The 23,653-nt window shown below is 40.0% G+C and overlaps 1 protein-coding gene across 1 annotated transcript in view; it reads left to right on the top strand.

Moving 5' to 3' along the window:
- cacna2d4a (calcium channel, voltage-dependent, alpha 2/delta subunit 4a) overlaps positions 1–23,653 on the top strand; it is a gene marked incomplete at both ends in the record, with an annotated part of 80,833 nt that overhangs the window by 2,963 nt on the left and 54,217 nt on the right. Inside the window, 25 exons of the mRNA XM_083999758.1 lie at positions 1,064–1,145; positions 3,865–3,981; positions 4,069–4,128; positions 4,215–4,377; positions 5,864–5,995; positions 6,428–6,488; positions 7,401–7,551; positions 8,460–8,534; positions 9,825–9,914; positions 10,097–10,210; positions 10,325–10,403; positions 11,403–11,536; positions 12,863–12,940; positions 13,381–13,461; positions 13,545–13,619; positions 13,757–13,843; positions 13,970–14,041; positions 14,200–14,261; positions 14,556–14,623; positions 14,714–14,759; positions 14,876–14,973; positions 15,413–15,506; positions 15,638–15,730; positions 16,100–16,227; positions 18,152–18,220. Coding sequence (XP_083855884.1) covers positions 1,064–1,145; positions 3,865–3,981; positions 4,069–4,128; positions 4,215–4,377; positions 5,864–5,995; positions 6,428–6,488; positions 7,401–7,551; positions 8,460–8,534; positions 9,825–9,914; positions 10,097–10,210; positions 10,325–10,403; positions 11,403–11,536; positions 12,863–12,940; positions 13,381–13,461; positions 13,545–13,619; positions 13,757–13,843; positions 13,970–14,041; positions 14,200–14,261; positions 14,556–14,623; positions 14,714–14,759; positions 14,876–14,973; positions 15,413–15,506; positions 15,638–15,730; positions 16,100–16,227; positions 18,152–18,220 — 2,309 coding nt within the window. The remainder of the gene's footprint in view (positions 1–1,063; positions 1,146–3,864; positions 3,982–4,068; positions 4,129–4,214; positions 4,378–5,863; positions 5,996–6,427; positions 6,489–7,400; positions 7,552–8,459; positions 8,535–9,824; positions 9,915–10,096; positions 10,211–10,324; positions 10,404–11,402; positions 11,537–12,862; positions 12,941–13,380; positions 13,462–13,544; positions 13,620–13,756; positions 13,844–13,969; positions 14,042–14,199; positions 14,262–14,555; positions 14,624–14,713; positions 14,760–14,875; positions 14,974–15,412; positions 15,507–15,637; positions 15,731–16,099; positions 16,228–18,151; positions 18,221–23,653) is intronic.

The raw sequence follows: 23,653 nt of genomic DNA, 5'->3' as shown, positions 1-23,653 counted from the left end.
TTGATGAACATACTTAAAGGGATAGTTCACCCTAGAATGATATTTCGCTCATTATCTACTCACCCTCATGTTGACTAAGGGCTGGAAGAATTATCAGAGTCCACCGTCCCTTCTCTGAGTTACAGGGGGTCTCGGCGTAGCAGTGCATTTCAATGCAACGGTTGCAAAGGGACACCAGAGCTCTTCGTAAAAAAACACACACAAAAAAACATCCAAATACCTCCATGATGCTCGTATGTAATGTCCGTCTTGTGCTGAAGCCCCAAATTGCGTAATTGTCCCGAAAAAAAAAAAAGTCTATATTTTAAGCTTGTTTGTAGCGGAAGCTTCTCGAAGCTCCTCTTCCTGGTCCGTCCAAATCTCGCGTGATTCGCAGTAACCGCACTGACGCCGGCGCAAATCACGCGAGATTTGGACGGACCAGGAAGAGGAGCTTCGAGAAGCTTCTGCTACAAACAAGCTTAAAATATAGACTGATTTAATTTTTTTCGGGACAATTACGCAATTTGGGGCTTCAGCACAAGATGGACATTACATACGAGCATCATGGAGGTATTTGGATGTTTTTTTGTGTGTGTTTTTTTACGAAGAGCTCTGGTGTCCCTTTGCAACCGTTGCATTGAAATGCACTGCTACGCCGAGACCCCCTGTAACTCAGAGAAGGGACGGTGGACTCTGATAATTCTTCCAGCCCTTAGTCAACATGAGGGTGAGTAGATAATGAGCGAAATATCATTCTAGGGTGAACTATCCCTTTAATGTTTTTCTTCAATAGGCTGTGCTTTACTGTTAGTTAGTAAAAAGGTTCAAATATGATTTAGTTCACAGTTGCTTCAGTTCTAATGGAATCAATTATGAATTTAGCCTCTGGGTATTTTATATCATTTACCATTTTACTGTGATCGGTAATGGGTGTCAAATGGATTGAGCTATTGGATTGTGTGATATTTTCCCGATGAAAAAGGCATTTAACTGCATTATTACCAAATATAGAAAGCTAGGATACCAGCCACAGGAACAGAGTTAACAGTTTTCTGATCATGTGTCTATTCTTTGTGTCCAGGGTGCAGCAGTGGGCTGTGGCCTTTGGCAAAGACTTAGCTGCCCTGTCGGCCAGATACTCTGGAGCTAAACTGCTACAAAAGGTAAGAGACACACACACACACACGCACAAATGCTGTCAGAGGCTAAAAGCAGCTGCACACATTTCTACACAAATGTTCTCTCAATTTAATCTGTTTTATGGCAGCATAAGATGCATTGTGTTGTGTTTCAGTATAATAAACAGACAAGTCAGTGGTGTTGAGGGAGAGTGGTGACGGTTGTGGTCAGGATTTAATCCTTTAGCTTGATTATCCCTAACATACATTAGAGGAGTTCCAGTCTCAATATATTACCAGCTATCTATCGTTTCAGAATACACTCGGACGTCACAGTGTTGTCTGACTGCAGTCGATTTCCACAGCCAAAATTTTGCTATTTAAAAATTTGGCTTAAAAAAAAAGGGATAGGGAGTGAAACTGAAGAAACAGACTCAAATGGACATCAGAGCAGGATATATTACAGGATACACATGACATCATCACATCAGACTGAGAGGGGCGGGGCATAAAGTCACCCCTCCTCCACCTCCCCTTTGCTACATCAGCCAATAAGAATACCACTGGCTGGCATACATTTGCTGTACAACATCTGCACATGGCCCAGAGACCAATATGATGACACACTTAATTTAACTATACACTGACACATACAAACACAAATGCACAGACACACGCACACATTTACCTTCTCGGAAATATTGTTCTTCTTGTTTTTATTGTGTTTTATAGTCAAATATATAAAGTGTTGTGCAGGTATACTGTAGCCATTTTTGGTTACGTACCATAGAGACTCTGTTGGTGTGTGTCTTTTAGTAATTAGGATGTGCGGTCTTTCTCTGCATGACACCCTGTAGAATCCCTAGCAGGCCCATTCACCATCTGCCACACACACAAACACACACACACAAACACATACACTGTGTGTTCACAGAGATAGGCACCTAATGACCATCTCCCACTGCGCTGTATATGTATGTATCTTTATCACTGATATACCACATGATTTTCTGTCGCATACACCACAAAACAGACAGTGCACAGCGTGGCTGATGTTAGTGCTGTATTGTAGACTGGATTAACCTCAGCTTGGGGACAATGTGAGGTTTTTAGTTAGAAACAAGTATCCAGTGGGACGGCTCCATAAACTGTGGTAGTAAAAGTGGTTTGTTAAATCTTGGCAACAAGAAGCTGTGCTGGTCTGGACTCATACAGGACTGTTGGAGAGATAAATATACATGTTATGTTATGTGAACTACAGTATTATTGTTCATTATTAACTGTATTTTTATTATTATTGTATTATTCATTTTTAACCCTACCTTATTGAGTTACTGGATTCTTACAAGTGCCTTTCCATCACCCACCTCTGTCAAATCAATGGCTATTTCATTATTTGTGGAACATTTAGTGACGTGTGTGTCTTATTGCCTGAGTTAATTGTAGGATATGAAAAAATATTGGAGCTGCAGTTGAGATTTTGCAGTTGTTTGCTCTCTCTTATCTGCCTTGTTCAATCTGGCTTGTTTTTGTGTACAAGGGAAATTGAAGTGATTTGAAGTTGTCAGAGGTTATTTTTTGAACAACAGCCAAACTGAATTTGTAATCGAGGTCTGAAAGGGCTTTTCCCCATCTGGCTGGTATCCTGGGAACTGGGCATTTTCTATTATCAAGCTTATTTCCTTGACGTTTTCATAACCTGTATCACATTGTTGAAGAAGGGTAATTATCTCTGTGAGGGTAATAGAAAATGAGTCCATCATTACTGTAGGAAATTAGCTTTTCAGTCCGGCGATAACATGTCCGCTATGATGCCTTGAATATCAAGTTTTTTATAACGTAAGGACGGAAATGCAGGAAACAAAAAGGGACAGGTGGACAGATCTGGATTTGCCAGAATTTAACAAAAACAAGAAAACTGTAAATCCAAGAAGTTAACAGCATGAAACTTCAAGGAGAGTACCGACTGGATTTCCACAGAAGGACAACAGATGGACGGACAAAGACATTAGTGGGAGGACAGAGACTAAACACACAGGGGAGGCAGGGATGATTGAACACAGGTGTAACACATTAAGGCAGAGCAGTGCAATTACAAGGGAGGGAGACAGGAAGTAGACCGAAGATAAGTCACATAAAGGAAGTGATTACAAAATAAAATGGGAAATAATTAGTTCAAACACGACTGGTCCAATCAGTCCATTACAATTTGAGCATATGTGAACAAAAAGAAAACTGCATTTAGTCCCAGCAGAGATACAGGTTATATCTCTATGTCCAAACACCTTATTTTGAATATCTGAATGGTTTTTGTATTTCATTTTGCTGGGAGGGAAAATAAGAAACAAGAACAATCTTGCAAAAGACATACAGGTTATTGTTAACAACATTTTTCATTATTGTAAAAAATGGGACTTTATTTCAATTGTTGAAGGAAAAAACATCAATGCGAGTAATCCTCTCTTTTTATGCCTGTCACTCCATCTTTCTAAACAATATGGGTGATTAACGACCACACAGAGTCCATTAAAACACAAGTCATGAAAACATGCACAGATGTCTTTCGTGTGTTGCAGATTAGAGAGGGGGTCTGGAGAGGGGATGAAGTCGGGGCTTGACCCCCAGCTGTACTGCAAATCGTCTATGTGTGTGTGTGTGTGTGTGTGTGTGTGTGTGTGTGTGTGTGTGTGTGTGTGTGTGTGTGTGTGGTGCCTGGGGGTTGCTGCCTGTCTGAGTTCTTGGTTTATTTGTTCCTGTTTTGTAGAAATACAAGGATGTTGAGAGTGTGGTGAAGATGGAGGAGGTGAACGGAGAGGAGCTGGTGAAAAAGTTTGCAGAGGAGATGGAGGAGATGCTCGGAAGGAAGATGAAGTCCGTGAAGGTAACGATGATACTCTCTACTGTACACCCTCTTCCTGCATGGGCCTTTGTAGGGACTGTATCCCTAACCAGCTGCGTTTCATTACAGAGGTTAGCGGAAGCAGCAGAGGACGCTGATCTTTACCACGAGTACAATGAAACAATCGAGGTATGTGACGGTACACATCTTCAGTATTTCCTCATATAATCTATATCTCAATAATACGAGTCATTCTCTGTTATTTTTCTGTCTAGTTTGACTATTACAACTCCCTGTTCATCAACCGGGTGGATGAGGACGGGGACCCGGTGCCGCTGGGAGGAGAATTCCCTCTGGAGGAAAACGAACACTTTAATAAATTGCCAGTCAACACACAACTGAGTAACATACAAGTCCCCACTAATGTCTTCAACAGAGGTAACACACAAAGCCAGGATTCCCTCCTACACAATATCCAGTTACAGTTTTTCTCTATTGGTTTGGCTCAATTCTTGAAACAGAAATTACATTCTCAAAATAACATGGACAAATCTCCGAACCACCTTGCAAATGTTCACAACAGAATGGCATTTCTCATTGATTTCATCAAATTGCAAATGTCTGAGTACATGTCTCAAGTGTCTTAGTGCATCTTTGCAAATGGTTATGTACAAGAACCCTAGAGTTAGCACAATGAGCATACATTTAGCACATTTTCCAAATGAATAGATCTTGCTGATCTAAGCTGATTAGTTGATTCTCAGTCTAATGGTTGCTCTCTCCAAAACATGTCAGCATGATTTCACTGTGTAAATCATCATATGCACAATAGTCTGTTCAACTGTCAAAATTAGTCAACATACTGTAGGCTAATACCATGAAAACCATATGAATTTCTTGCAGCATTTCATAAATTCATGACAGTAATTGACAGTCAGGTGAAATTAGAACTTGACTAACGAAGGAGGAGTTCCTACATCTCAGATGACCAATCAATCAGCTGTTTAGCTACCTGACTGGTGCTGTCTATGATTGTGAATGCTGCCAAACGCGTATATATAGAGCTTGGCTAGGGCCTGTACCTTTTGCAGTATAAACATGGAGGTACCTGGCCAAGAAAATTATCATGACCAGTGAAAATGTCTCTACTCATGAAACTTTGTTTACTGCACTATAGGCTTGGTATATTTTTTCTGTTTTTTTTGTGTTCATATTTCATACATGTACAGAGAACTGTAGGCCTATACATTTTGTTTTTACAGTACATAATCTTGAGTTACTTTATGTAGGCTATATGTGAATAAAAATGGTTACAATTTCCTTGGCAATATGAGTGCAGTGTGTGTGATGTCAAACTTTGGAGGCTGCTCTTACTGTAAAGTCCTTTTCTTAGGTTTTATACGTCTCTGCCATAGTGACAAAACATCTAAGCATTTTGACTTGCAGTGCTCACAGAATGCCACAGGGATGATGCATTTTGGGGGCACTGACTACTTACATGAGAAAGAAGTTTGGTTTTGACACATAAGTAAACTGTTTTGGGAGAGATATGAGGTTCTGCAGCTCATCCATGGTGTTATGCTGAACCATCCAGTTTATTTTTGGTAAAAGCACTAAGTGAATGCAAATGAGCCAAAAGCAATTGAGAAAGATCTTTGCCATTTTGATGGTACTGACACTTTACATGGTAAAGCAATCTAGTTTTGAAGCATGTGTGAACAGTTTTGGGAGAGATACGTATGCGCTTTTGCTAGTGAGCTGTAATGTTGTGCAGAACTGTAAGACTGTTTGGCCAAATGGTCTTATAGTTTTAAGAATGTAATTTCTGTTTCAAGAAATGAGCCAAACCAACAGAGAAAAACTGTAATCCAACTGCTTTATGAATTTGTATTTTATTTTATTCTCTTTCTCTCACTTCTTGTAGATCCAGACATTCTCAACGGAGCCTACATGTCTGAGGCTCTGAACGATGTGTTCATCGATAACTTCCAGAAAGATCCCACTCTGACGTGGCAGTACTTCGGCAGCTCTACAGGCTTCTTCAGGCTCTACCCGGGTACGTAAGCGTCTCGGTGACCCGAAAATTTCACTATCTCCAGTTGCACTTTTCCAGTGTCGACACAGTCAGCTCAGACACTCAGACACTACACAAGCCAAACTGCACACTGGCACAGCAACTGACGAAGCAGGAAGCTGTCAGTCAAACGTGATGACTCAGTCTCAGTTGCAATATGGCTGCTGATGAGCTCTCCTCTATGTGTGTGCGTGCGTGTGTGTGTGTGCGCGCGTGAGGAGTAATTAGTAGAGGATTTGTGACACAGCTTGTTTTAGTCATCTGCTACCTCATCCATCATTTCCTCATTTGACAGTCTGTCACCATCCATCCTTGCATCCATTTGGTCATCCAGTCATCCATCCAACGAAGTCGCCAAACAGCAGTTTGTCTTCTACATGCCAACTTTTGATCGATCACTCTCTCTCTCTGTAGGGATCCAGTGGATTCCAGATGAAAATGGTGTGGTCACCTTTGACTCCAGAAACAGGAATTGGTAGGTATTCATGTCATACATTATGCCTTATTGATCCCTTATTGAACAGTTATATCTATAGATAATGGTTCTCAGGATCCCGTCGTTATGGATGCTCTGCACTGATGGGTGGGGGGGAACCATGATGGTTCAATACAATCTGAATGTCTTAACCTCAGGTCACATCAACAAGTACCATTAGACATCATTAACTGCCTATTGCTGATCTTCACCTGCAGTTAATGGACAAACATCAAGCATAAATTTGAAATCAATGTGGTTTGATTTGAAGCATGTGCATCAGAGGGCCTTGACCGATAGTGACAGTAGGCCGGCTTCTTCACAGAGGACATTTTGACTTGTCATAGAAGATCTAGTAAACTCAAGTGTCCCTGTAAATCAAGACCCTGAGGAAGCAGCTAAATGGAATTCGTGCATCTTTTTTTTTCTTTCTTTTTACATCTTTTTTTTTTACTGTGACATGTCAAAATGTCTGCTGTGTATAAGGTCAAACAAGTCCAATAAGAGCTGGATTTATTGTTCACTATGAGTAACTCAAGTCCGTGGAGCTCAGGTGGAACATACTACACAAGACCACAAGACGCTGTAGAGCTGCAAAGTTAGCCGTTCACAGCTGCTGGAGAGGAAATCTCATTGATGGTAATGAGCTTGGAAAATCTAGGGAAGGTAATAAAGAGATTGAAAGGAAGCGTGGACGGAAGAACAGAGGAACAAATAAAAGGATAGACTCTATCTACCTTGTCCAACAACTGGTAAATAACCTGCAGCCTCGGTAAATTACATTGTGATTTGAGTTATATTACGGTATGTAAACAACAGATTGTACGGCTCCATGCACACACACACACACACACACACACACACTCACTCTCTCTATGTCTCTTTTTTTTCTCTCTCTCTCTCTCTCTCTAGGTATATCCAAGCAGCTACATCTCCTAAAGATGTGGTCATTGTGGTGGATGTCAGTGGGAGCATGAAGGGACTTAGACTGACCATAGCCAAACACACCATCAATACAATCCTAGACACATTGGGAGAGAATGATTTTGTAAACATTATAGCTGTAAGTACACACACACACACATACACGCACACAGACACACACACACACACACACACACACACACACACACACACACACACACACTGGCAGACTTGAGCAGTCTAAGACTCACAAGAGTTTATTTAAGTCCCAGCCAGCGTGACGTAGAGATTAACACCCTGTCACCCAAGTGCATGGTCATGCTAACCTACAGACACAGTAAAGGAACTGACGTGGACACATGGAAAAAAAACGATCCCTTTGCAAGCAGGCAGAAATAACACACATTCAACATTTAATTCACACCAAGTTGTCATCCCAAGGAGTCAACATCAAAGCTTTCGAAATTCATTTTATTTTTCGTTTTTTTCAGGATTTTGGCCGTGTGGAGGCCTACAACTAGAAAATCGGTGTAATAAGCATGGTTTATCCTGGTATTACTGTGTGTGTAATCATACGCCTCCTGCAAATCCGCTGCTCTTCAGCTGTATTTTTTTTTTACACAGAATTTAAAGCTACCCTCCTTATGACGGAATGACCATGTAGCAAAATGAGAATCAGTGCGTGGGTTTTATTTTTAAAATGAGACATCCTCGGTCAGAAAAAATGATTTAAATCCCGCTCTCTTTTTAGGAATTACGCACTTTAATTTGGATTTTAAATTTACTTGCCTTGAATTGAACAGTGGCAATATAAGTTACAAGTCATAAGTAACATTTAGACACTAATAACACACTTAAAAAACAACATTCAATTAATGACATACTTACAAAGACATTTACATATCCAGACATTGACTAGACTAAGTTTAATATGTTTAGATTTAGTATCTAATTAATACATGGTAAAAAAAAAAAAAAAAAAGCTAATCATGTTGAGTGATCATTGATTGTGGTGAGTTACACTCTATATCTGGTTCATGTCTTCAGTACAGTGACTACGTCCGCTATGTGGAGCCCTGCTTCAAGGGCACGCTGGTACAAGCTGATCTGGATAACAGAGAGGTAATGTGACACATACACACACACACACACAGGCTCACAGCTAATTAATACACTTAGCCTCCGTTAACCTATTAATCGTCAGCTGTTATCTCACTAATCCTCTAAAGATTATGCTGTCATCAGATCGCAGGTGAAACGTCGCAGTGAGTGTGTCATCAGGTTAGAAACTATCTGAGACAGGATTTAGTGATGAACCACTTAACGTTATTTTGCGTTTGCGTGCTGTTTTTCTCTCCTCGTCATCTCTTCTCTTTTTATTTTGCACCTTTTTCACTTTACATGCACAACTGCCTTAATGTATCATTGTTTCATCCCTGCTATAATTTCATTTATCCCCTTCCTCATCTGTGTCTCCCGTTTTGTATATCCCAACACCTGCTCAGTCTGCTCAGCCTTGTCTGTGTGTGAGTGTGTGTGTGCGTGTTATGTGGTGGATGTATGCCCTACTTTCACTCCCCTTCACATCATGTCAGATCAGGTAAGGTTGCTGGCTGCTGACAATTTTAAGTAGGCCACATGACCTGTCAGCAAGGGATCTGATTGGTCGAATGCCTAGAGAGGCAGACTGTAGCAGAATGGGCTTACAGATGTTGGCTGACATACTTACGCGTAAACTCATGTAACACACACATACGCATGCATTTACAGGAGGAGAATCTGAAGTTTTGTGGCTGTTATATAAGAGTTCATACATCCCCTAACAACTGTTTACCTTGTTGACTCTTACTGTAAGTCACAATGAGTTTTTCTTATTTTATTTTGATTTGTTGTGTTTTGGCCAGGTGATTTAGACAGGCGGTGTGCAAAAGTGTCTTTAGATAATAAACATAAGGGGCTCAAATAAGCCTGCATTACAAAGCCTGTGTATAATTTTCAGGACACAGCAAACAGATATGAAATTCTGTTAATAGCCCCATAAAGCTTAGTTTATCTGTGGTTTACACAGTGGTAGAAGCCACAATAGTGCAGCCATTTATCACAGCATGTGCGAGTCTGTGTCACTATGTGCGCGTGTTGATTAATCCTGATTACATCCTGGTGTTGTAGTGACTTTGCCGTAATTGGTCCAGTGCGCCAGAGAGCCAGGGATAATCCTTCCTCTACACTCTTTCTCTCACTCCCTCATGATCTCTCCCTCCCTCCCTCCCTCCCTCCCTCCCTCCCTTCCTCCCTCCTTCTTTTCTCTGTGGTGACCAGCTCACCTGCATTTGCCAAAAGGGTATGTCCCACAGTTCAGTGACAATGTCCTTTTTAAAGAAAAAGAAAATGTGTTGTGTGTCTCTCCCTCAGCATTTCAAGCTTTTGGTCGAAGGCCTTCATGTCAAAGGAGAGGGAAAGGTGAAAAAAGCAATGAAGGAATCGTTCAAGATCCTCAACGAGGTTTGTGGTTCTTTGCAACAACACACAGAAACTGTGAGGTTTTAACAGTACATGTACGCACAATCGCTGGCCCTAAAATGGTTAAATTCATTTTATATCCACAGCTGAGTCTGAGTCATTCCGTTTCCTTGGTAAAACTTCTCAAGTCTGAAAAATGTGTGTGTGTGTGTGTGTGTGTTCAGGCTGCAGCACTGGGCCAGGGCAGCCTGTGTAACCAGGCCATCATGCTGATAACAGACGGGGCCATGGAGGACTTCCAGACTGTTTTTGAAGAGTTCAACTGGCCAGACCGACGGGTATGACACGCACTTGCACGCAAGCATGAATGAAAACAAACACTAGTGGAGTGCAGCATGAACACACATTGATCCTAATAAATCTCACTATTTAATCCACTTGGTTTTCTTCAGGTTCGAGTGTTCACCTATCTAATTGGGCGAGAGATGACATTTGCTGATAACGTCAAGTGGATTGCCTGCAACAACAAAGGTATAAATTACATGTTTTTCCTCATTGTTTTGTTTGTGATTCTGCTACAAATGAAACTGTCGTAATGATCATAAGAAAATTGAGTAATTTCAGCGTCAAGAAACAGCAGTGACCCCTTCTTGCAAGATTTGAGGTCTTCTGGCCCTTTGTGGTGGTGGTCCCAGGTGGTGCTGTGTGGGACTGGGTATCAGGTGCTGCCCTCTTGTGATTTACATGGGGCCATGCAGCAGCTCTGGCCTGAAAATAATCGCTTTATCCTGCTCTGGGCACATCAAAAACCCCAGCCTAAATACCTTATTATCAGCACAGATACACTGTAAACACATTCACCGCCAAAAAATATCATATCCCTGTGTTTGTCTATGTGTGTGTTTGTGTGTGATGGGTAACAGGTGCACTCCCTTCTGTTGCATACACTCACATTCGCCCTTGCCAACAACAAAATGACTGTCATATAACATGTTTATTGTTGCACTCCTGCAAACTCCTTCTACATGCAGTTTCAGTTTTAGTTAGGTAAGGATGAGGTCTATTTAATGTTAGTAACAGCAGCACTCACGAGGCAACGTGAGGCAAAGGGAAAAAGGGTTTCACACATGCACATATTCATATTTGGCAGTGCCTCAGTAGCCTGTTGTCACTGAGCAGCTTCACTGCAGGTATCCTATTGACGTCATTGTTTCCCACTTGTAGCAATGCCATAAATCTTAGACTAAGCCAAGCTTTAAAAAAAAGGAAAAGCCGAAAGCACATTTGCATCGATGTGAGATTAAAACGGATTTTTCATTAAATGGTTCAGTGTCTTTTGGGACCACAAGGGTTTCTGATGTCTGATAAGTGAATATATTTCACTGAAAATAATTCCCACATGCAGGAGGCAGAAAGATAAAAAATATTGTGGTGAACACTGTCTTTGCTTAAATTCATAATTCCTTGGTTTTACATCAGTAACTTGTGATATACAATATAAAGTATAAAAGTAGTTTTTCATTCCTACAGGTTACTACACACACATCTCCACGCTGGCTGATGTTCAGGAAAATGTTATGGAGTACCTTCATGTTCTCAGCCGGCCCATGGTCATCAACCATGACCATGACATCATATGGACTGAGGCCTATATGGACACTGTGGTCAGTCTGCTTCTCTTATTATTGTGGTGCTTGGTGGGGAAGAACACACTATTATCTTACTGCAGTGTTATCTGTCACATTGACTCAGTGTTAGACCAATTGAGAACACCTAGATACTCTCCGGCCAACAATCAATTTTATCTATCTACACAAATGATTAAAAATCGGAGAACATGTCAATTTTTCCCAATGCTGAAATTTACGTCGTCTAATGTCTCATTGTACTGGGTTATATTAAAGCATGGATCCCATTAGCAAAAGTAATCATGAATTTTTAATTCTTAATCTAATTTTTTTGACTCATTCACTGGCTGAACAATGGAAATAAAAAAATGTTTGGAAAGTTCATTGAAACAGAGTTGCAGAAAATCACACAAAACTTTTTCACTTTTAATTCCACTCTTTTTTTCATCATTCTGATATACAGTGCTATTTTCCCTTCCTCATTCAAATGCAGTCCGTCTGTCTCTCCCCATGATACCATCAAGCCCAGTCTGTTCATTTCTATGTCTCTCTCCATGGTGCTGAAACATTAAAACCCCTCCATCCATTCCAAACACCAATACAATCTCCTAGCAACATCCAGCATCCTAGCAACCACTTCCTTTGTTTCAGTGTCTCCTCATCTGGACCATACTGTACCATTTCATGACATACTGTATCTTTTCATTTCCATTTCATGCTTTTGTTGTCTCTCCCCTCCATGTCCATCTTCAGTTGCCAAACGCAGAAAAGGTAATCATAAGTAGTGCTTTATAACTTTACTTTTATAAACTCCTTTATACAAAGTAGTTGGACCCATATATCAGTATTTTACAGTAAATTACTGTCATTTTCAAGTAGTAGTATATTTCTTCTTTTTTACTCTCCACCTTTAGCTTGAAATGCACAAGTTAGTTTAGCTCCTGCTGTAATGACATAGCCTAGCTTACTTTTCTTTTCTTTTTCTTTTAATTACCTAAGACTTCAAATAACATGCTGCTTTGTGGGTATTGCTACTTGGCTTTCAGTTTTATTTTAGTTATTTGAGACGTGTTTATCACTTTACTTTTCATTTAACTCGTTTAAGTTACCTATTTTTTATTTATTTCAGCGTTGTTAGCATTTAGCTAAAATGCTATCGTCGTTAATTAGCTTACGGTACATACATTTACCAAATGAAACTTTGCGTTTCAAGTCCACGCATCTCCACTTCACTTTATTTCTCACCATTTGTACTGGCTTCGTTTACATTTACAAATATTTGCTTATAAATTTAGCTTTTTTTTTTTAACAGGGGGAAGTAAAATTAAAGAGTTGAATTAAATTTGTGTGTGTGCATTACAGCTGTTCAACACCCAGGCCCAGAGCCTGCTGCTGATGACCTCTGTAGCCATGCCTGTGTTCAGCAAGAAGAAAGAGACTGTAAGTATTCATTTTTATGAATCAGTACCATTACCCTCAACACACATCAACTGAAATTGAAACACATAATTTTTTAATACATTTTTTAATGTAAATATGAACATTTTAGCTCAATAGCTTCCAGGTGATGTAACCTCTTGGCTCAAAATCAGTGTAGGACAGCAGAGCTAAACTTACACTTGCTGTATGAGACACACCACTTTTAATTGCATTTCAACACTTCTCATAATGTAAACATGAGCATTTTAGCTCAATAGCCTCCTTGTGATGTGACCTATTGGCTCAAAATCAGTGCTCATAGAGTTTACATAAGCAAAAATATAATACAGAGCAATGTACAGCATTTTACCCTCCATCTCATTTGTATTTTTTAATTTTCCTATTTGTTTCCTTTTATTCTCTGTTGGTCATTTTATAAACGCACTGTGTTTTTCCTGTAGTTGTCTCATGGTATTCTGCTGGGAGTGGTGGGAACTGACGTAGCCTTACGAGAGCTGATGAGATTAGCGCCAAGATACAAGGTGAACCATCAAACCACTCATGTCAATGATCTGTGGTGCAATTTTACTGTATATAATTGTGTCTTATCTCTCTTTCCTTTCAGTTGGGTGTCCATGGATACGCGTATCTCATCACTAACAATGGCTACATCCTCTCTCATCCTGAGCTACGACCTCTGGTACAGACGAATATCAAATCACACATTAGATTATTGCAGCTAAAAAACTGTCCCAACTTTTTTCCTCTGCTTAATTTATGTGACGGACCATGCATGGTTAGGATAAAATTGTTTGTGTATTTGTATGTGTGTGACAGTATAAGGAGGGGAAGAAGCTAAAGCCAAAACCCAACTACAACAGTGTTGATCTTGCAGAGGTGGAATGGGAGGACACAGAGGAGAAAGTGAGGAGCACACACTCACAGACATTTCTGCCCTTGTCTGTTTCCTTTATACTGAACCAAATTTATTTCATGATATAATGAAACTTTGTTCATTCAAGCACTAATTATGTGATGTATGTATCGTAGCTGCGGACAGCCATGGTTAAAGGCGAAACTGGAACGTTATCTTTAGATGTGAGAACTTCAGTGGATAAAGGAGTGAGTACTTTTGTGTCTGTATATTATATCAGTGATTAGATTTTTCTCTCTTCTCTTTCCTCCTCAGTGGATTTATTGTCTTTTTTAATCCCCTTCAATTTTGTTTTATTTAATTAACAATACATTTCAAAGACTTTGTCCTTCTCTTTGTCTCACAGAGGAGAGTGATGTTCTTGAAGAATGATTATTTCTACACCATCCTCAATGAGACACCATTTAGGTTTGTCCTTTTGCTTTTAACAGCATTATGTCTGGGTTTTTAGAAATGTTTTATTCAACACATTCAGCAACTACCAATGCTTGTACGAAATGATTCATAGCAAAAACAAAGTAATTATAAGTAACAACTTCTGTATCAGAATATGTTTTGCCATATTAGATACCATTGATCAGAGTAACAACAAAGGCTGATGATTATGAGTGTGATTCATACAACATGGAACTAAGGTTACAGTGTACTGTGTATTGCCTTTTTAAGACTTAAAAAATATGTTCTCTTTTCTGTGTTTGACAGTCTGGGTATAGTTTTAACAAGGGGGCATGGACAGTATATCTTCATAGGAAATGTCTCTATTGAGGAAGGTAAGTCTTTCTTTTCTGTCTCTGTTTATCTTTAATGTGTCTGCCTCTTTTTTAACGCTGCCATATTCATGTCTTGTTTTTTTTTTTCAGGTCTGCACGACTTGCTGGCTCCAGACCTGACCATAGCCGACGAGTGGTGAGTAGAACTAGTGAAACATACACACTGTGAGTTTCACTCTGTTGGTTGTAGTTTTTAGTTCCAAAATATGTCTGCTGTTTTTTGTTCACATGCTTGTGTGTGTGCGTGTTTAGGACATACTGTGAGACGGATATTGACCCAGCTCATCGCAAGCTGAACCAGCTGCAAGCTGTAACACTATACCTGACTGGTAAAGAACCAGAATTGGAGTGTGAGTGTTCACTATACTGTCAGCACATAATTTTTTTTTATTTAGGAAAAAGAAAATTCACTTTAATACTGCTCTTCACTGGCAAGTTGATTCTGTGTTTGCATGTACACTAGAAATCAGAGAAGAAAATAACATCCCCACAGCATGCAGTATTCTTAAACATACCATATGTCAACTTGTTTCTTATCTTTTGAGAGATGATCTTATTCTTAAATCTTAAAAAAAAAAATGAATTTAGAGATGTAAGTGTGGTTAATCAAATTGAAATAAGACACTTTTTTGCACATAAACAGAATTAAGATTCACTAATTCATTTTAATAATAATTTAATTTTAATAATTCATTCATTCATTTTATCCCATTAAGTGATTAATAGTTATTCTCTTATTCCTCTGACATGTATCTACCATATTAAGGGATGTATGGTTTCTCTCTAAAGGTGATGAGGAGTTGTTGCAGCAAACTCTATTTGATGCTGTGGTCACGGCCCCTATGGAAGCTTACTGGACCACCATTATGCTCAACACATCTGGGTGAAAGATTGCACACATGTCGACTCACTTGACTGTTGTTTTAAGATGGGGACGTTTACACAATTGCTCATGTACCTGCCCCCCCCCCCCCCCCCTCTCTCTCTCTCTCGCTTACTCTTTCACTCTCTTAGTATGGACGAAGGTGTGGAGACAGCGTTCCTGGGGACCCGTTCAGGCCTGATGAGATATCAGAGGTACACTGGTATGGAGACAAGAGTTGGCAAGTAAGTTACAGAAGCACATATTTTTAAAATATCTATTAAATGTCATCTCATTAAATTAGACTGTCTTCCACCGAAAGATTTCAAACTAGGGTTAAATTGGGTTTTAAATCTGTTACAATAAAGTGTGAGGTCACCCACTGGTAATCATGACAAGGAAAGCTGTCAAACTTTTTTCTTTTTGTCACATCCATTTCTCATTTTTTCATTTTACCATAGTATATTCACTCTCCACTCTTTTCTTTCCTCTATTATCCCAGAAGCTTCTCTTATGGTAGCCCCCCTTTTTCATCTTCCATCTTCGCCTTTCTCATCCTTAGAGGCAGAACATAGTAGCTTTTTTCTTTAAGCTTTATTTTTGTCTCTCCCCAGGTCTTTCCTGACCTCCACAGACAAGGAGAATATGTTCACATTGGACCATTTCCCAGAGTGGTACCGTAGAGCAGCTGAGTACCCAGCTGGACAGTTTCTATACTACATGCCCAGACTGGACACAAGAGGTATACACTAGATGAGATAACCTTCCTGAGCAAACACACACACACACACGGACACACAGAGCACTTTTAGTGTTTTTTCTTTTTCCAATTTTCTTGTAGCAGCCTGAACCAAGACTCTCTCAGTGACAGGGTAATTTCTTGCAGGCTACAACTTATTTTGTTTATGCCTTTGTGAATTATGTTACACAGGTTTGCAGAGTTGCAGAGGTCTGAAGAAGGTTTTTTTTAATCAGGCAAAATGCCCAGAAGGTGTCGGTTCAGTCATGATGGAATGTTTTTGTTTCGGTTTATATTCTGTGAAGAGCAAAATCATCATCAGACTGACGACGTTCACAGTTACTCATATTTCTCATCACATCATACTAACTATTAACACCACTTTTAAATGTAGTTGAGAAATTAGGTCAGCAAGATAGATGTGATTTTGAGCTTGGCTCTTCTCTGCCTTTGGTTGTAATTTTCGTATCCATTTCTACTGCAAGTGCTTACGGCAGCAACAAAAGATTAGAAGAGCTGACATTAAATTTCACTATACAATGCAGAGCTGTATGTAATTAAATTAAGTTAAATTAAATTCAGTGAATATGACGCTAGTAATGCTGCTGTTCCTCATTACAGAGCACTGGGGTGTGTGTTTCTCTCCTCTTCCTCATGTAGTTGTGTTGTGTTTCACGTGCACACATACATTTGGGGCTATTAAATATAGATGATATTAAATCCTGACTGTAAATGGAGGATGAGCTCTGTTTCTAAAGACTATTTCAAGATGGTGATAATGTTCCATTATGTTTTTAAATGCATATAATGAGACACATTAATATACCATCATTATTTTAATGTTTATAAGAACATAGTCCTCTGATTATTAGGTTGATGGTAAACTCAGCGTGTTGTCTTCAGATGTGTTCAGAGACTATGAGGCTGACTATAGCACCACCTTGAGTGCAGAAGAGGTGGAGCACCAAACGGAGGAGGGAGGGGAAAAACGGAGGAAATCAGTGGAGGAGGTGGAGGAGGAGGGTAGAGGAAAACTGTTACTGATACTTGGCATGCCTCCTCCTTTTATTTATTCTTATTTGTGGTGTTTCAAAGCATGAGGGGTGCCATGGTTGCTGTTTTCTTCGTCTTTTTCAAGCTCTGCTCTGTTTCTCCTGTTTTCTGTCTCAAGTCTAATTGTTCCTCCTCCTTATCTCTCTTCTTCTTGTTTCTTACTGCATGAGCTTGCAATTAGCGTGTGGGAACCACCTCTCCTCTCTTAGGGAGTCAGTAAGGTTTTGGTTCGTTTGAATCATACTGATTTAATTCATTCTTCTTAAAGAGTCAGAATCTCTTTTCATGGTTTTAAGTTTTCCTTCGTCATATGTCACTACATCATCTAAAAAAACAACTAAATCCTGTCACAGAATTTCTTGAGTGCAAAGTTTTCTTTTGCTTCATCTTAGAGGAGTGAGCAACAGAGGTATAAATACAGTTCTCATGGAAACACATAATACACACACTGTTGTGAGTGCATTAGACGATTAGCTCTCATAATCTGTGTTGCATAATACTTAAAATGTTAATCTGGCTGGAATCTGCAGCTTGGTGACAGTTGGCATCTGCTGGCATGAAGGCTGGAAATAGACAAGGAATGCATGCCTTTATTAAATTTTACCTCTGCAGTTCAAGTCAATATGTCACTCGCGTATATTTATGACATATCTGTTCTAACACGAGTGCACACAAAAGACAGATTCAGTATGTGAGAAAACAAATCAACCTTGGAACCTTTTCCCTTCCGTATCTCCTGTATACAAATGTGAATGCATGTATGTGTATGTGTTTCTGAAGTAATTTTGCGATGTGCATGCATGTTCCTGTGCATACAGTAGAAGCACTGTATATTGTTGTAAATTGATGCTAATTGTGCTAATTGTCCTCACAGTGGGGAGGATCTTGATCTCAGCCACTGCTGTCACCCTGACGGTGGGCACGAAAACAGCCATCGCTGGAGGTAGGATGACAATTTTTGTTCAAATACACACCCACACCCTTCATCTGTTGCATACACACCTCTTTCCACTCTTCCCCTCTCTTTTTCTCTGGCATTTTAACTTGCTGATTGGTAATTGCTGGTTGTGTCGCGCTCCGGTTATTGGTTTTGATGCGCTGGGTTGACAGTAACACTTGCTTACAAATGCTGTGAGACTCACTCCAACACAAACTTATGAAAAATCTTTTTAAAAAAGATTTAGCTTCTCTACATTCATAGTTTTACTTCAACTTATGCTGGTAGTTGCTCTGGGTGTGGTATAAAGGTCTTTTGAGGAATGGATTTTGTGAACTGTGTGAAATTTGGCTTAAGATGTGAAGATCCATAGTTAATCGATTGGTGAAGTTCACAACAAGATGGACAGTTACTGCTGAGACTGACTTCATCAATACTGATTTTTTGAGGGTAATGCTGAGAGGAGTCTTTTTGATGCATGCATAAATACATCACTAAAGATCCATCAGCTGAATAGTACATTTTGTTTATTATCAAATATGCCTGCAACTGAGACAGCAACATAAGATAAAATTAGAACTGCTCTACAGTTTTCTGCTCAGCTGTCTCATTTAGCACATTTGTTGACTTACAGTTTTTCCAATGCCAATCTATCTGTGATAACCTGATAGCAGCCAATAACACCAGCCTGTTGATATATCAGTCAAGCTGTAATTGGGTTCATGAAGCTGAAATGCCTGGAGAGTTCTGCACGGCTGCTGTATCAGTGGCTGTTAATCTCTGATTTCATTTCACTCTCTTTTCTTCAAGTCTCATATGAAATCCATTTATGGAGCTGTAATTGAGCGAGCGAGCGAGTCTGTGCTTAAAGGACAATTCCAGGCGAATTCAACTCTGGGGTGTATTTTCATATCATTTTAGGTCTAAAAGAATGAATCTGAAGATTTTCAGTTTAATTGCTCCTGTTTAGCGGTAGTTGCGTCTGTCCCCGCATCCCCACGGCAGCAATGAATGGGAGTGGATGTAAGTTCCGCTGTTTAGGCTGTTTCCAGCCCTCAAAGCCGCAATTTTTTTCCACAGACAGCGTCAGATGGCTCCTCAAACATGCACCGAGAAGTTTATTTACTTCAAGCAAGCCGGCATGTTTGTAAAACTAGATCTAATTCAAAGTCTCCCGGAGTCTCGCGCGAGACCCAGTTGCCGTGCTGGTGTATTCAGGCGCAGTGGGAAAAGCTACCGTTTGTGTCATAAACACAGGAATAACAACTATTGACTTGCTTCAAGTAAAAAAAACTTCTCGGCGCATGTTTGAGTAGCCACCTGACGCTGTCTGTGGAAAAAAATGTACACTTCAAGCAAGTAAAGAGTTGATATTCCTGTGTTTATGACACAAGCGGTAGCTCCTACTACGCCTGAATACACCAGCACTGCAACTTCGGGCTCGCGCGAGACTCCGGGAGACTTTGAATTAGATCTAGTTTTACAAACATGCCGGCTTGCTTGAAGTAAATAAACTTCTCGGTGCATGTTTGAGTCTCCACCTGACGCTGTCTGTGGAAAAAAATTGCGGCTTTGAGGGCTGGAAACAGCCTAAACAGCGGAACTTACATCCACTCCCATTCATTGCTGCCGTGGTGACGCGGGGACAGATGCAACTACCGTAAAACAGGAGCAATTAAACTGAAAATCTTCAGATTCATTCTTTTAGACCTAAAATGATAGGATAATACACCCCAGAGTTGAATTCGCCTGGAATTGTCCTTTAAGTGTGTCTTTCACGCGGAGACATTTTGTCTCATAGTTCATAGTCTCCAAGCTTTGTTTCACTGCTTCCGCTTGTGTGGGTTATTATTGTGTATGTGTGTGTGTCGTGGTAACACCATCTGTGGCTGACACACTCATCAGTCATATTTATCTGGGTGTGACAAGAGTCTCTGGAGCTGAATCCTTAGAGCATGCATATGTGTGAGTGTGAGTGTGAGTGTGAGTGTATACTTGTATGCATTTGGCCGCTCATTACATTGAAAGACGGACAAAAAACAATCCATACACACCTGCAAAAAAACAAACACACTTATCTGTATTTCACAGCTTTTACGGAAAATGTCTCTGGTGTGAAAATTCATTTCAATTCTATTCAGTTTTATTTATGTAGTGCCAAATTATAACAGGCCTAATCTTACAATATTGCGCAGAGAAACCAAACAGTTGTCACCATGAGCAAGCACTTGGCAGGGACAGTGGAGAGGAGACACTCTCCCTTTTTATCAGGTAGAAAGCTTCATCAGAAGCAGACTCGGGGGCGTGTGGGTCGGCGTCTGCCTTTCGGTTGAGAGGAAAGAAATTGGGAGAGAGGGGATAATGATTCTTCAAGGTGTAATGGTATTATTAATAGTGACAGCAATTATAGATGCACTAATTAATAATAATAATCATTGTCACGATGATGATCAATGAGTAGTGAGTAGTACTGGCAGATCTGGTTCCTGCAGCTCCAGCATCAGAGAGAGAGAGAAAAGTTAATGACATGCTGTAGTGTGATATAAATGCATGAGGGCAGCCAGATAGGTGAAGTCTCTGCTTCCCATTCAACTCTTAGAAAACTCTAGGAACCAAAGACAAGCCTCAGCCTGTATTTTAAATGTGTGCTAATAGGGTAGCATGAGTTCTTAACGATACAATGGAGCTTAGTTGTTATTATGTATTGGACAAATGTTTTATTATGCAATCTTATGATAATACATTTCTCTGCCATATGTCAGAACAAGATGCAGGGTGCGATTAAGATGTCTTATAAAACCATGATATATTTGGAAATGGAAAATAGGGAGAAGTGAGAAAGAGTTCAAAATAAATGTGTTTCTGTCTCGCTCTTAATCTCACTGCCTCCTCCTCTTAATGTCTCTCTTTTTTTCCATCTTTGGCTTCATTCCTCCTCTCTCTGCTTGTTAGGGAACATTAAAATCACAGTATGTTGCAACCAGAGCTTTCTTTTGGCCCACTGGAGTTCTTGTGAGTTTTCAGTCGTCCAACACGGTGGCAGATCTGAAACAATACACTGTAATAGGTCATATTTCTGGGTGTAATGAGGGTTTGAGGCCTTTCTGATACGATTGTGGTGTGGATGTGCTGATGGTGGATTGTCATATGATGATCAGAAGTTAGAGGTCAGACAGATTACCACCTCTGCATCACAGGATGTCAAGTGGAACAGCTTTCCTAGCAGCTGCCTCCCTTCAACAAAAACACAGAAGGAAAAGCTTTATCAATGTTTTATAGACTTGCTCTTTCGAACTTTCTCCAACACACACATACACACACCCACACTCACTCACTCGCTCACTAATGCACACAAACACAACTCACTATGTTTCACCCTCTGACACTTTTTCTTTACCTTGTTAAACCCTCACATACATCTCTCTCTTTTTAGCCCCTCTCCTCCGAAGCTGTCAGACCTGTCTCCTTTCACTTTGCTATGCTTTTCCCTCCGTCTTTTTCTTCCTCTTGTTACTCCCTTTCCCTTGTCATATCATTCCTCCTCTTATTCCTTTGCTCTCACGCTTCCTCTCTACATCTGTTTCTTTGCCATATCTGAGTAAGCGAAAGCTTTCTTGTCAAGTCACGTTTGCCTCCCAAACACCAGTCTATTAAATATTCAGAAGCTGCCTCGTCGGGGGGCCACATACGTACAGCCACACAGCTGTACTGTACTCCATGTGCCAGCATTCCTATGCCTGTATGAGTGTTTAATATGCCATGATTCAGCATTTACACATGTTTACAGCTGTAATGCTGCATACAAATGTTCATGTCTGTTCAGTGTCTTGCTCAGAAACATTTCAGCAGCAGACATTTTTAGACAACTGAACCTGCACAACAACACACAGTCTGACAAATATGTTGCATAATGCAAAATAATCATCTGACATAGAAATATAAAGAAACAAATTTGATAACAAGGCTGTAATTTTACATGCAGCTGAGCTGTTGCTGTGTTTCTCTAAGTTAGCTGAAATATGATTTCTAATGAATGCAAATTTTAAATACTGAGCAGTAGAAAAAAGGTTGTTATTCCACTTATGAGCACTGGGTGTCAGTGTTTCTCTGAACAGAAGCTGGTCAATTTTCCTGTTTTCTCAGTGCGTGCTGTGTTTAGCTTTTATGCTGATTTGGTGGCAGATTTAATTTCTCTTCCTGTGATGAAGGCCAGGGATTTGGTATTTCAGAGGCTGATCCAAAATCAGTCAACAGTGACTACAAAAACACTGTGTTTATGCTGATCTGAGGCTCAGCAATGGATTAGTATATCTCTGTGGCAGAAGTGACAGGCTGTATGTAAATAAACCTAATACGCTCCTACTGACAGAGAAGCAGACTGGAGGAAGAAAGAGCGATAAGTAGGTAAATAAAAAAAAGACAGAGAGAGAGTCAGGGAGAGAATAAAAGATAGAGAAGGGATATTTGACATGGGGGAGGAGGAGAGGAAGCAGGGAATAAGGATAAAAAAGTGGGAGAAAAGGGAGTAAGATAGGGGAGGTGAAAAGTGTAAAAGATGCGCACAATAGACCAGACAGAGCAAAGGATAAAGAGGGCAGAGTGGCTGAGATGAGAGAAAGGGAGGTGGAAAGACTAAAAAAATGATGGGAGAAGAGGCGACAGAAAGATAAATGGAGACAAGATAAGTGAGAGGAGAAGGGAAGGAGAGGGAGAGACGGTGAGAAACAGAGAAAGGTGAGAGGAGATTGAGGGCGAGGGACAGAGAAAATGGGATAAGGTACAGTGTACGGAGACGGTATCACCGCTGATATATGCCCTAATTTGATGCTGTGTTTCTGTTCCACTTCAGCTCCTGTATCTTTCCTCTTTTTAATCCTCAAAATATTTCTGCACTGCAAATTATTTTCTCCCATTATTACATTTTCTCTGTTTTCATTAGAAATTCTCCAGAATCACTTAAAATTCATTTGGGGTTACCGGTGTTGGTAGTCATTATTATTCAGCACTCCGTGATTCAGTGTGCTTACTGTCTACTTTGTACCAGTGAAGGAAAGGCAGTTGTTGTAGTCTGTCAAGCCTTGTCAGTGGTCTGGATGTAAGTTCAACATAAGTGTGATATGTTTTTATTTAAATCAATGCATATTGACCAGGAAATGCTTCATCATCATCATTGCCATCATCATCATCATCATATCTTTGTCATAATCACAATCATCATAATTACACAACACACCATAGATAGATCTCTGGGCATTGTAGTCTTTGAGGCCCTCAGTCAACATGGCTGCTGCAGTTTTTACGTAGCAAACTATAATTTATTGTTCTTTACACACACAGGCTATAGGAACAGGATTCAGCTTGCTAAGATACTTAGCTACCAACAACACAAGACCTGCAGACCGGGGGGTGAGAGGACGACGTTCCTAGATTTATAGAAAG

This window comes from Trachurus trachurus (assembly GCF_905171665.1).
Source record: "Trachurus trachurus genome assembly, chromosome: 23".
NCBI lineage: Eukaryota > Metazoa > Chordata > Actinopteri > Carangiformes > Carangidae > Trachurus > Trachurus trachurus.
This window is presented reverse-complemented; position numbering and strand designations above follow the sequence as displayed.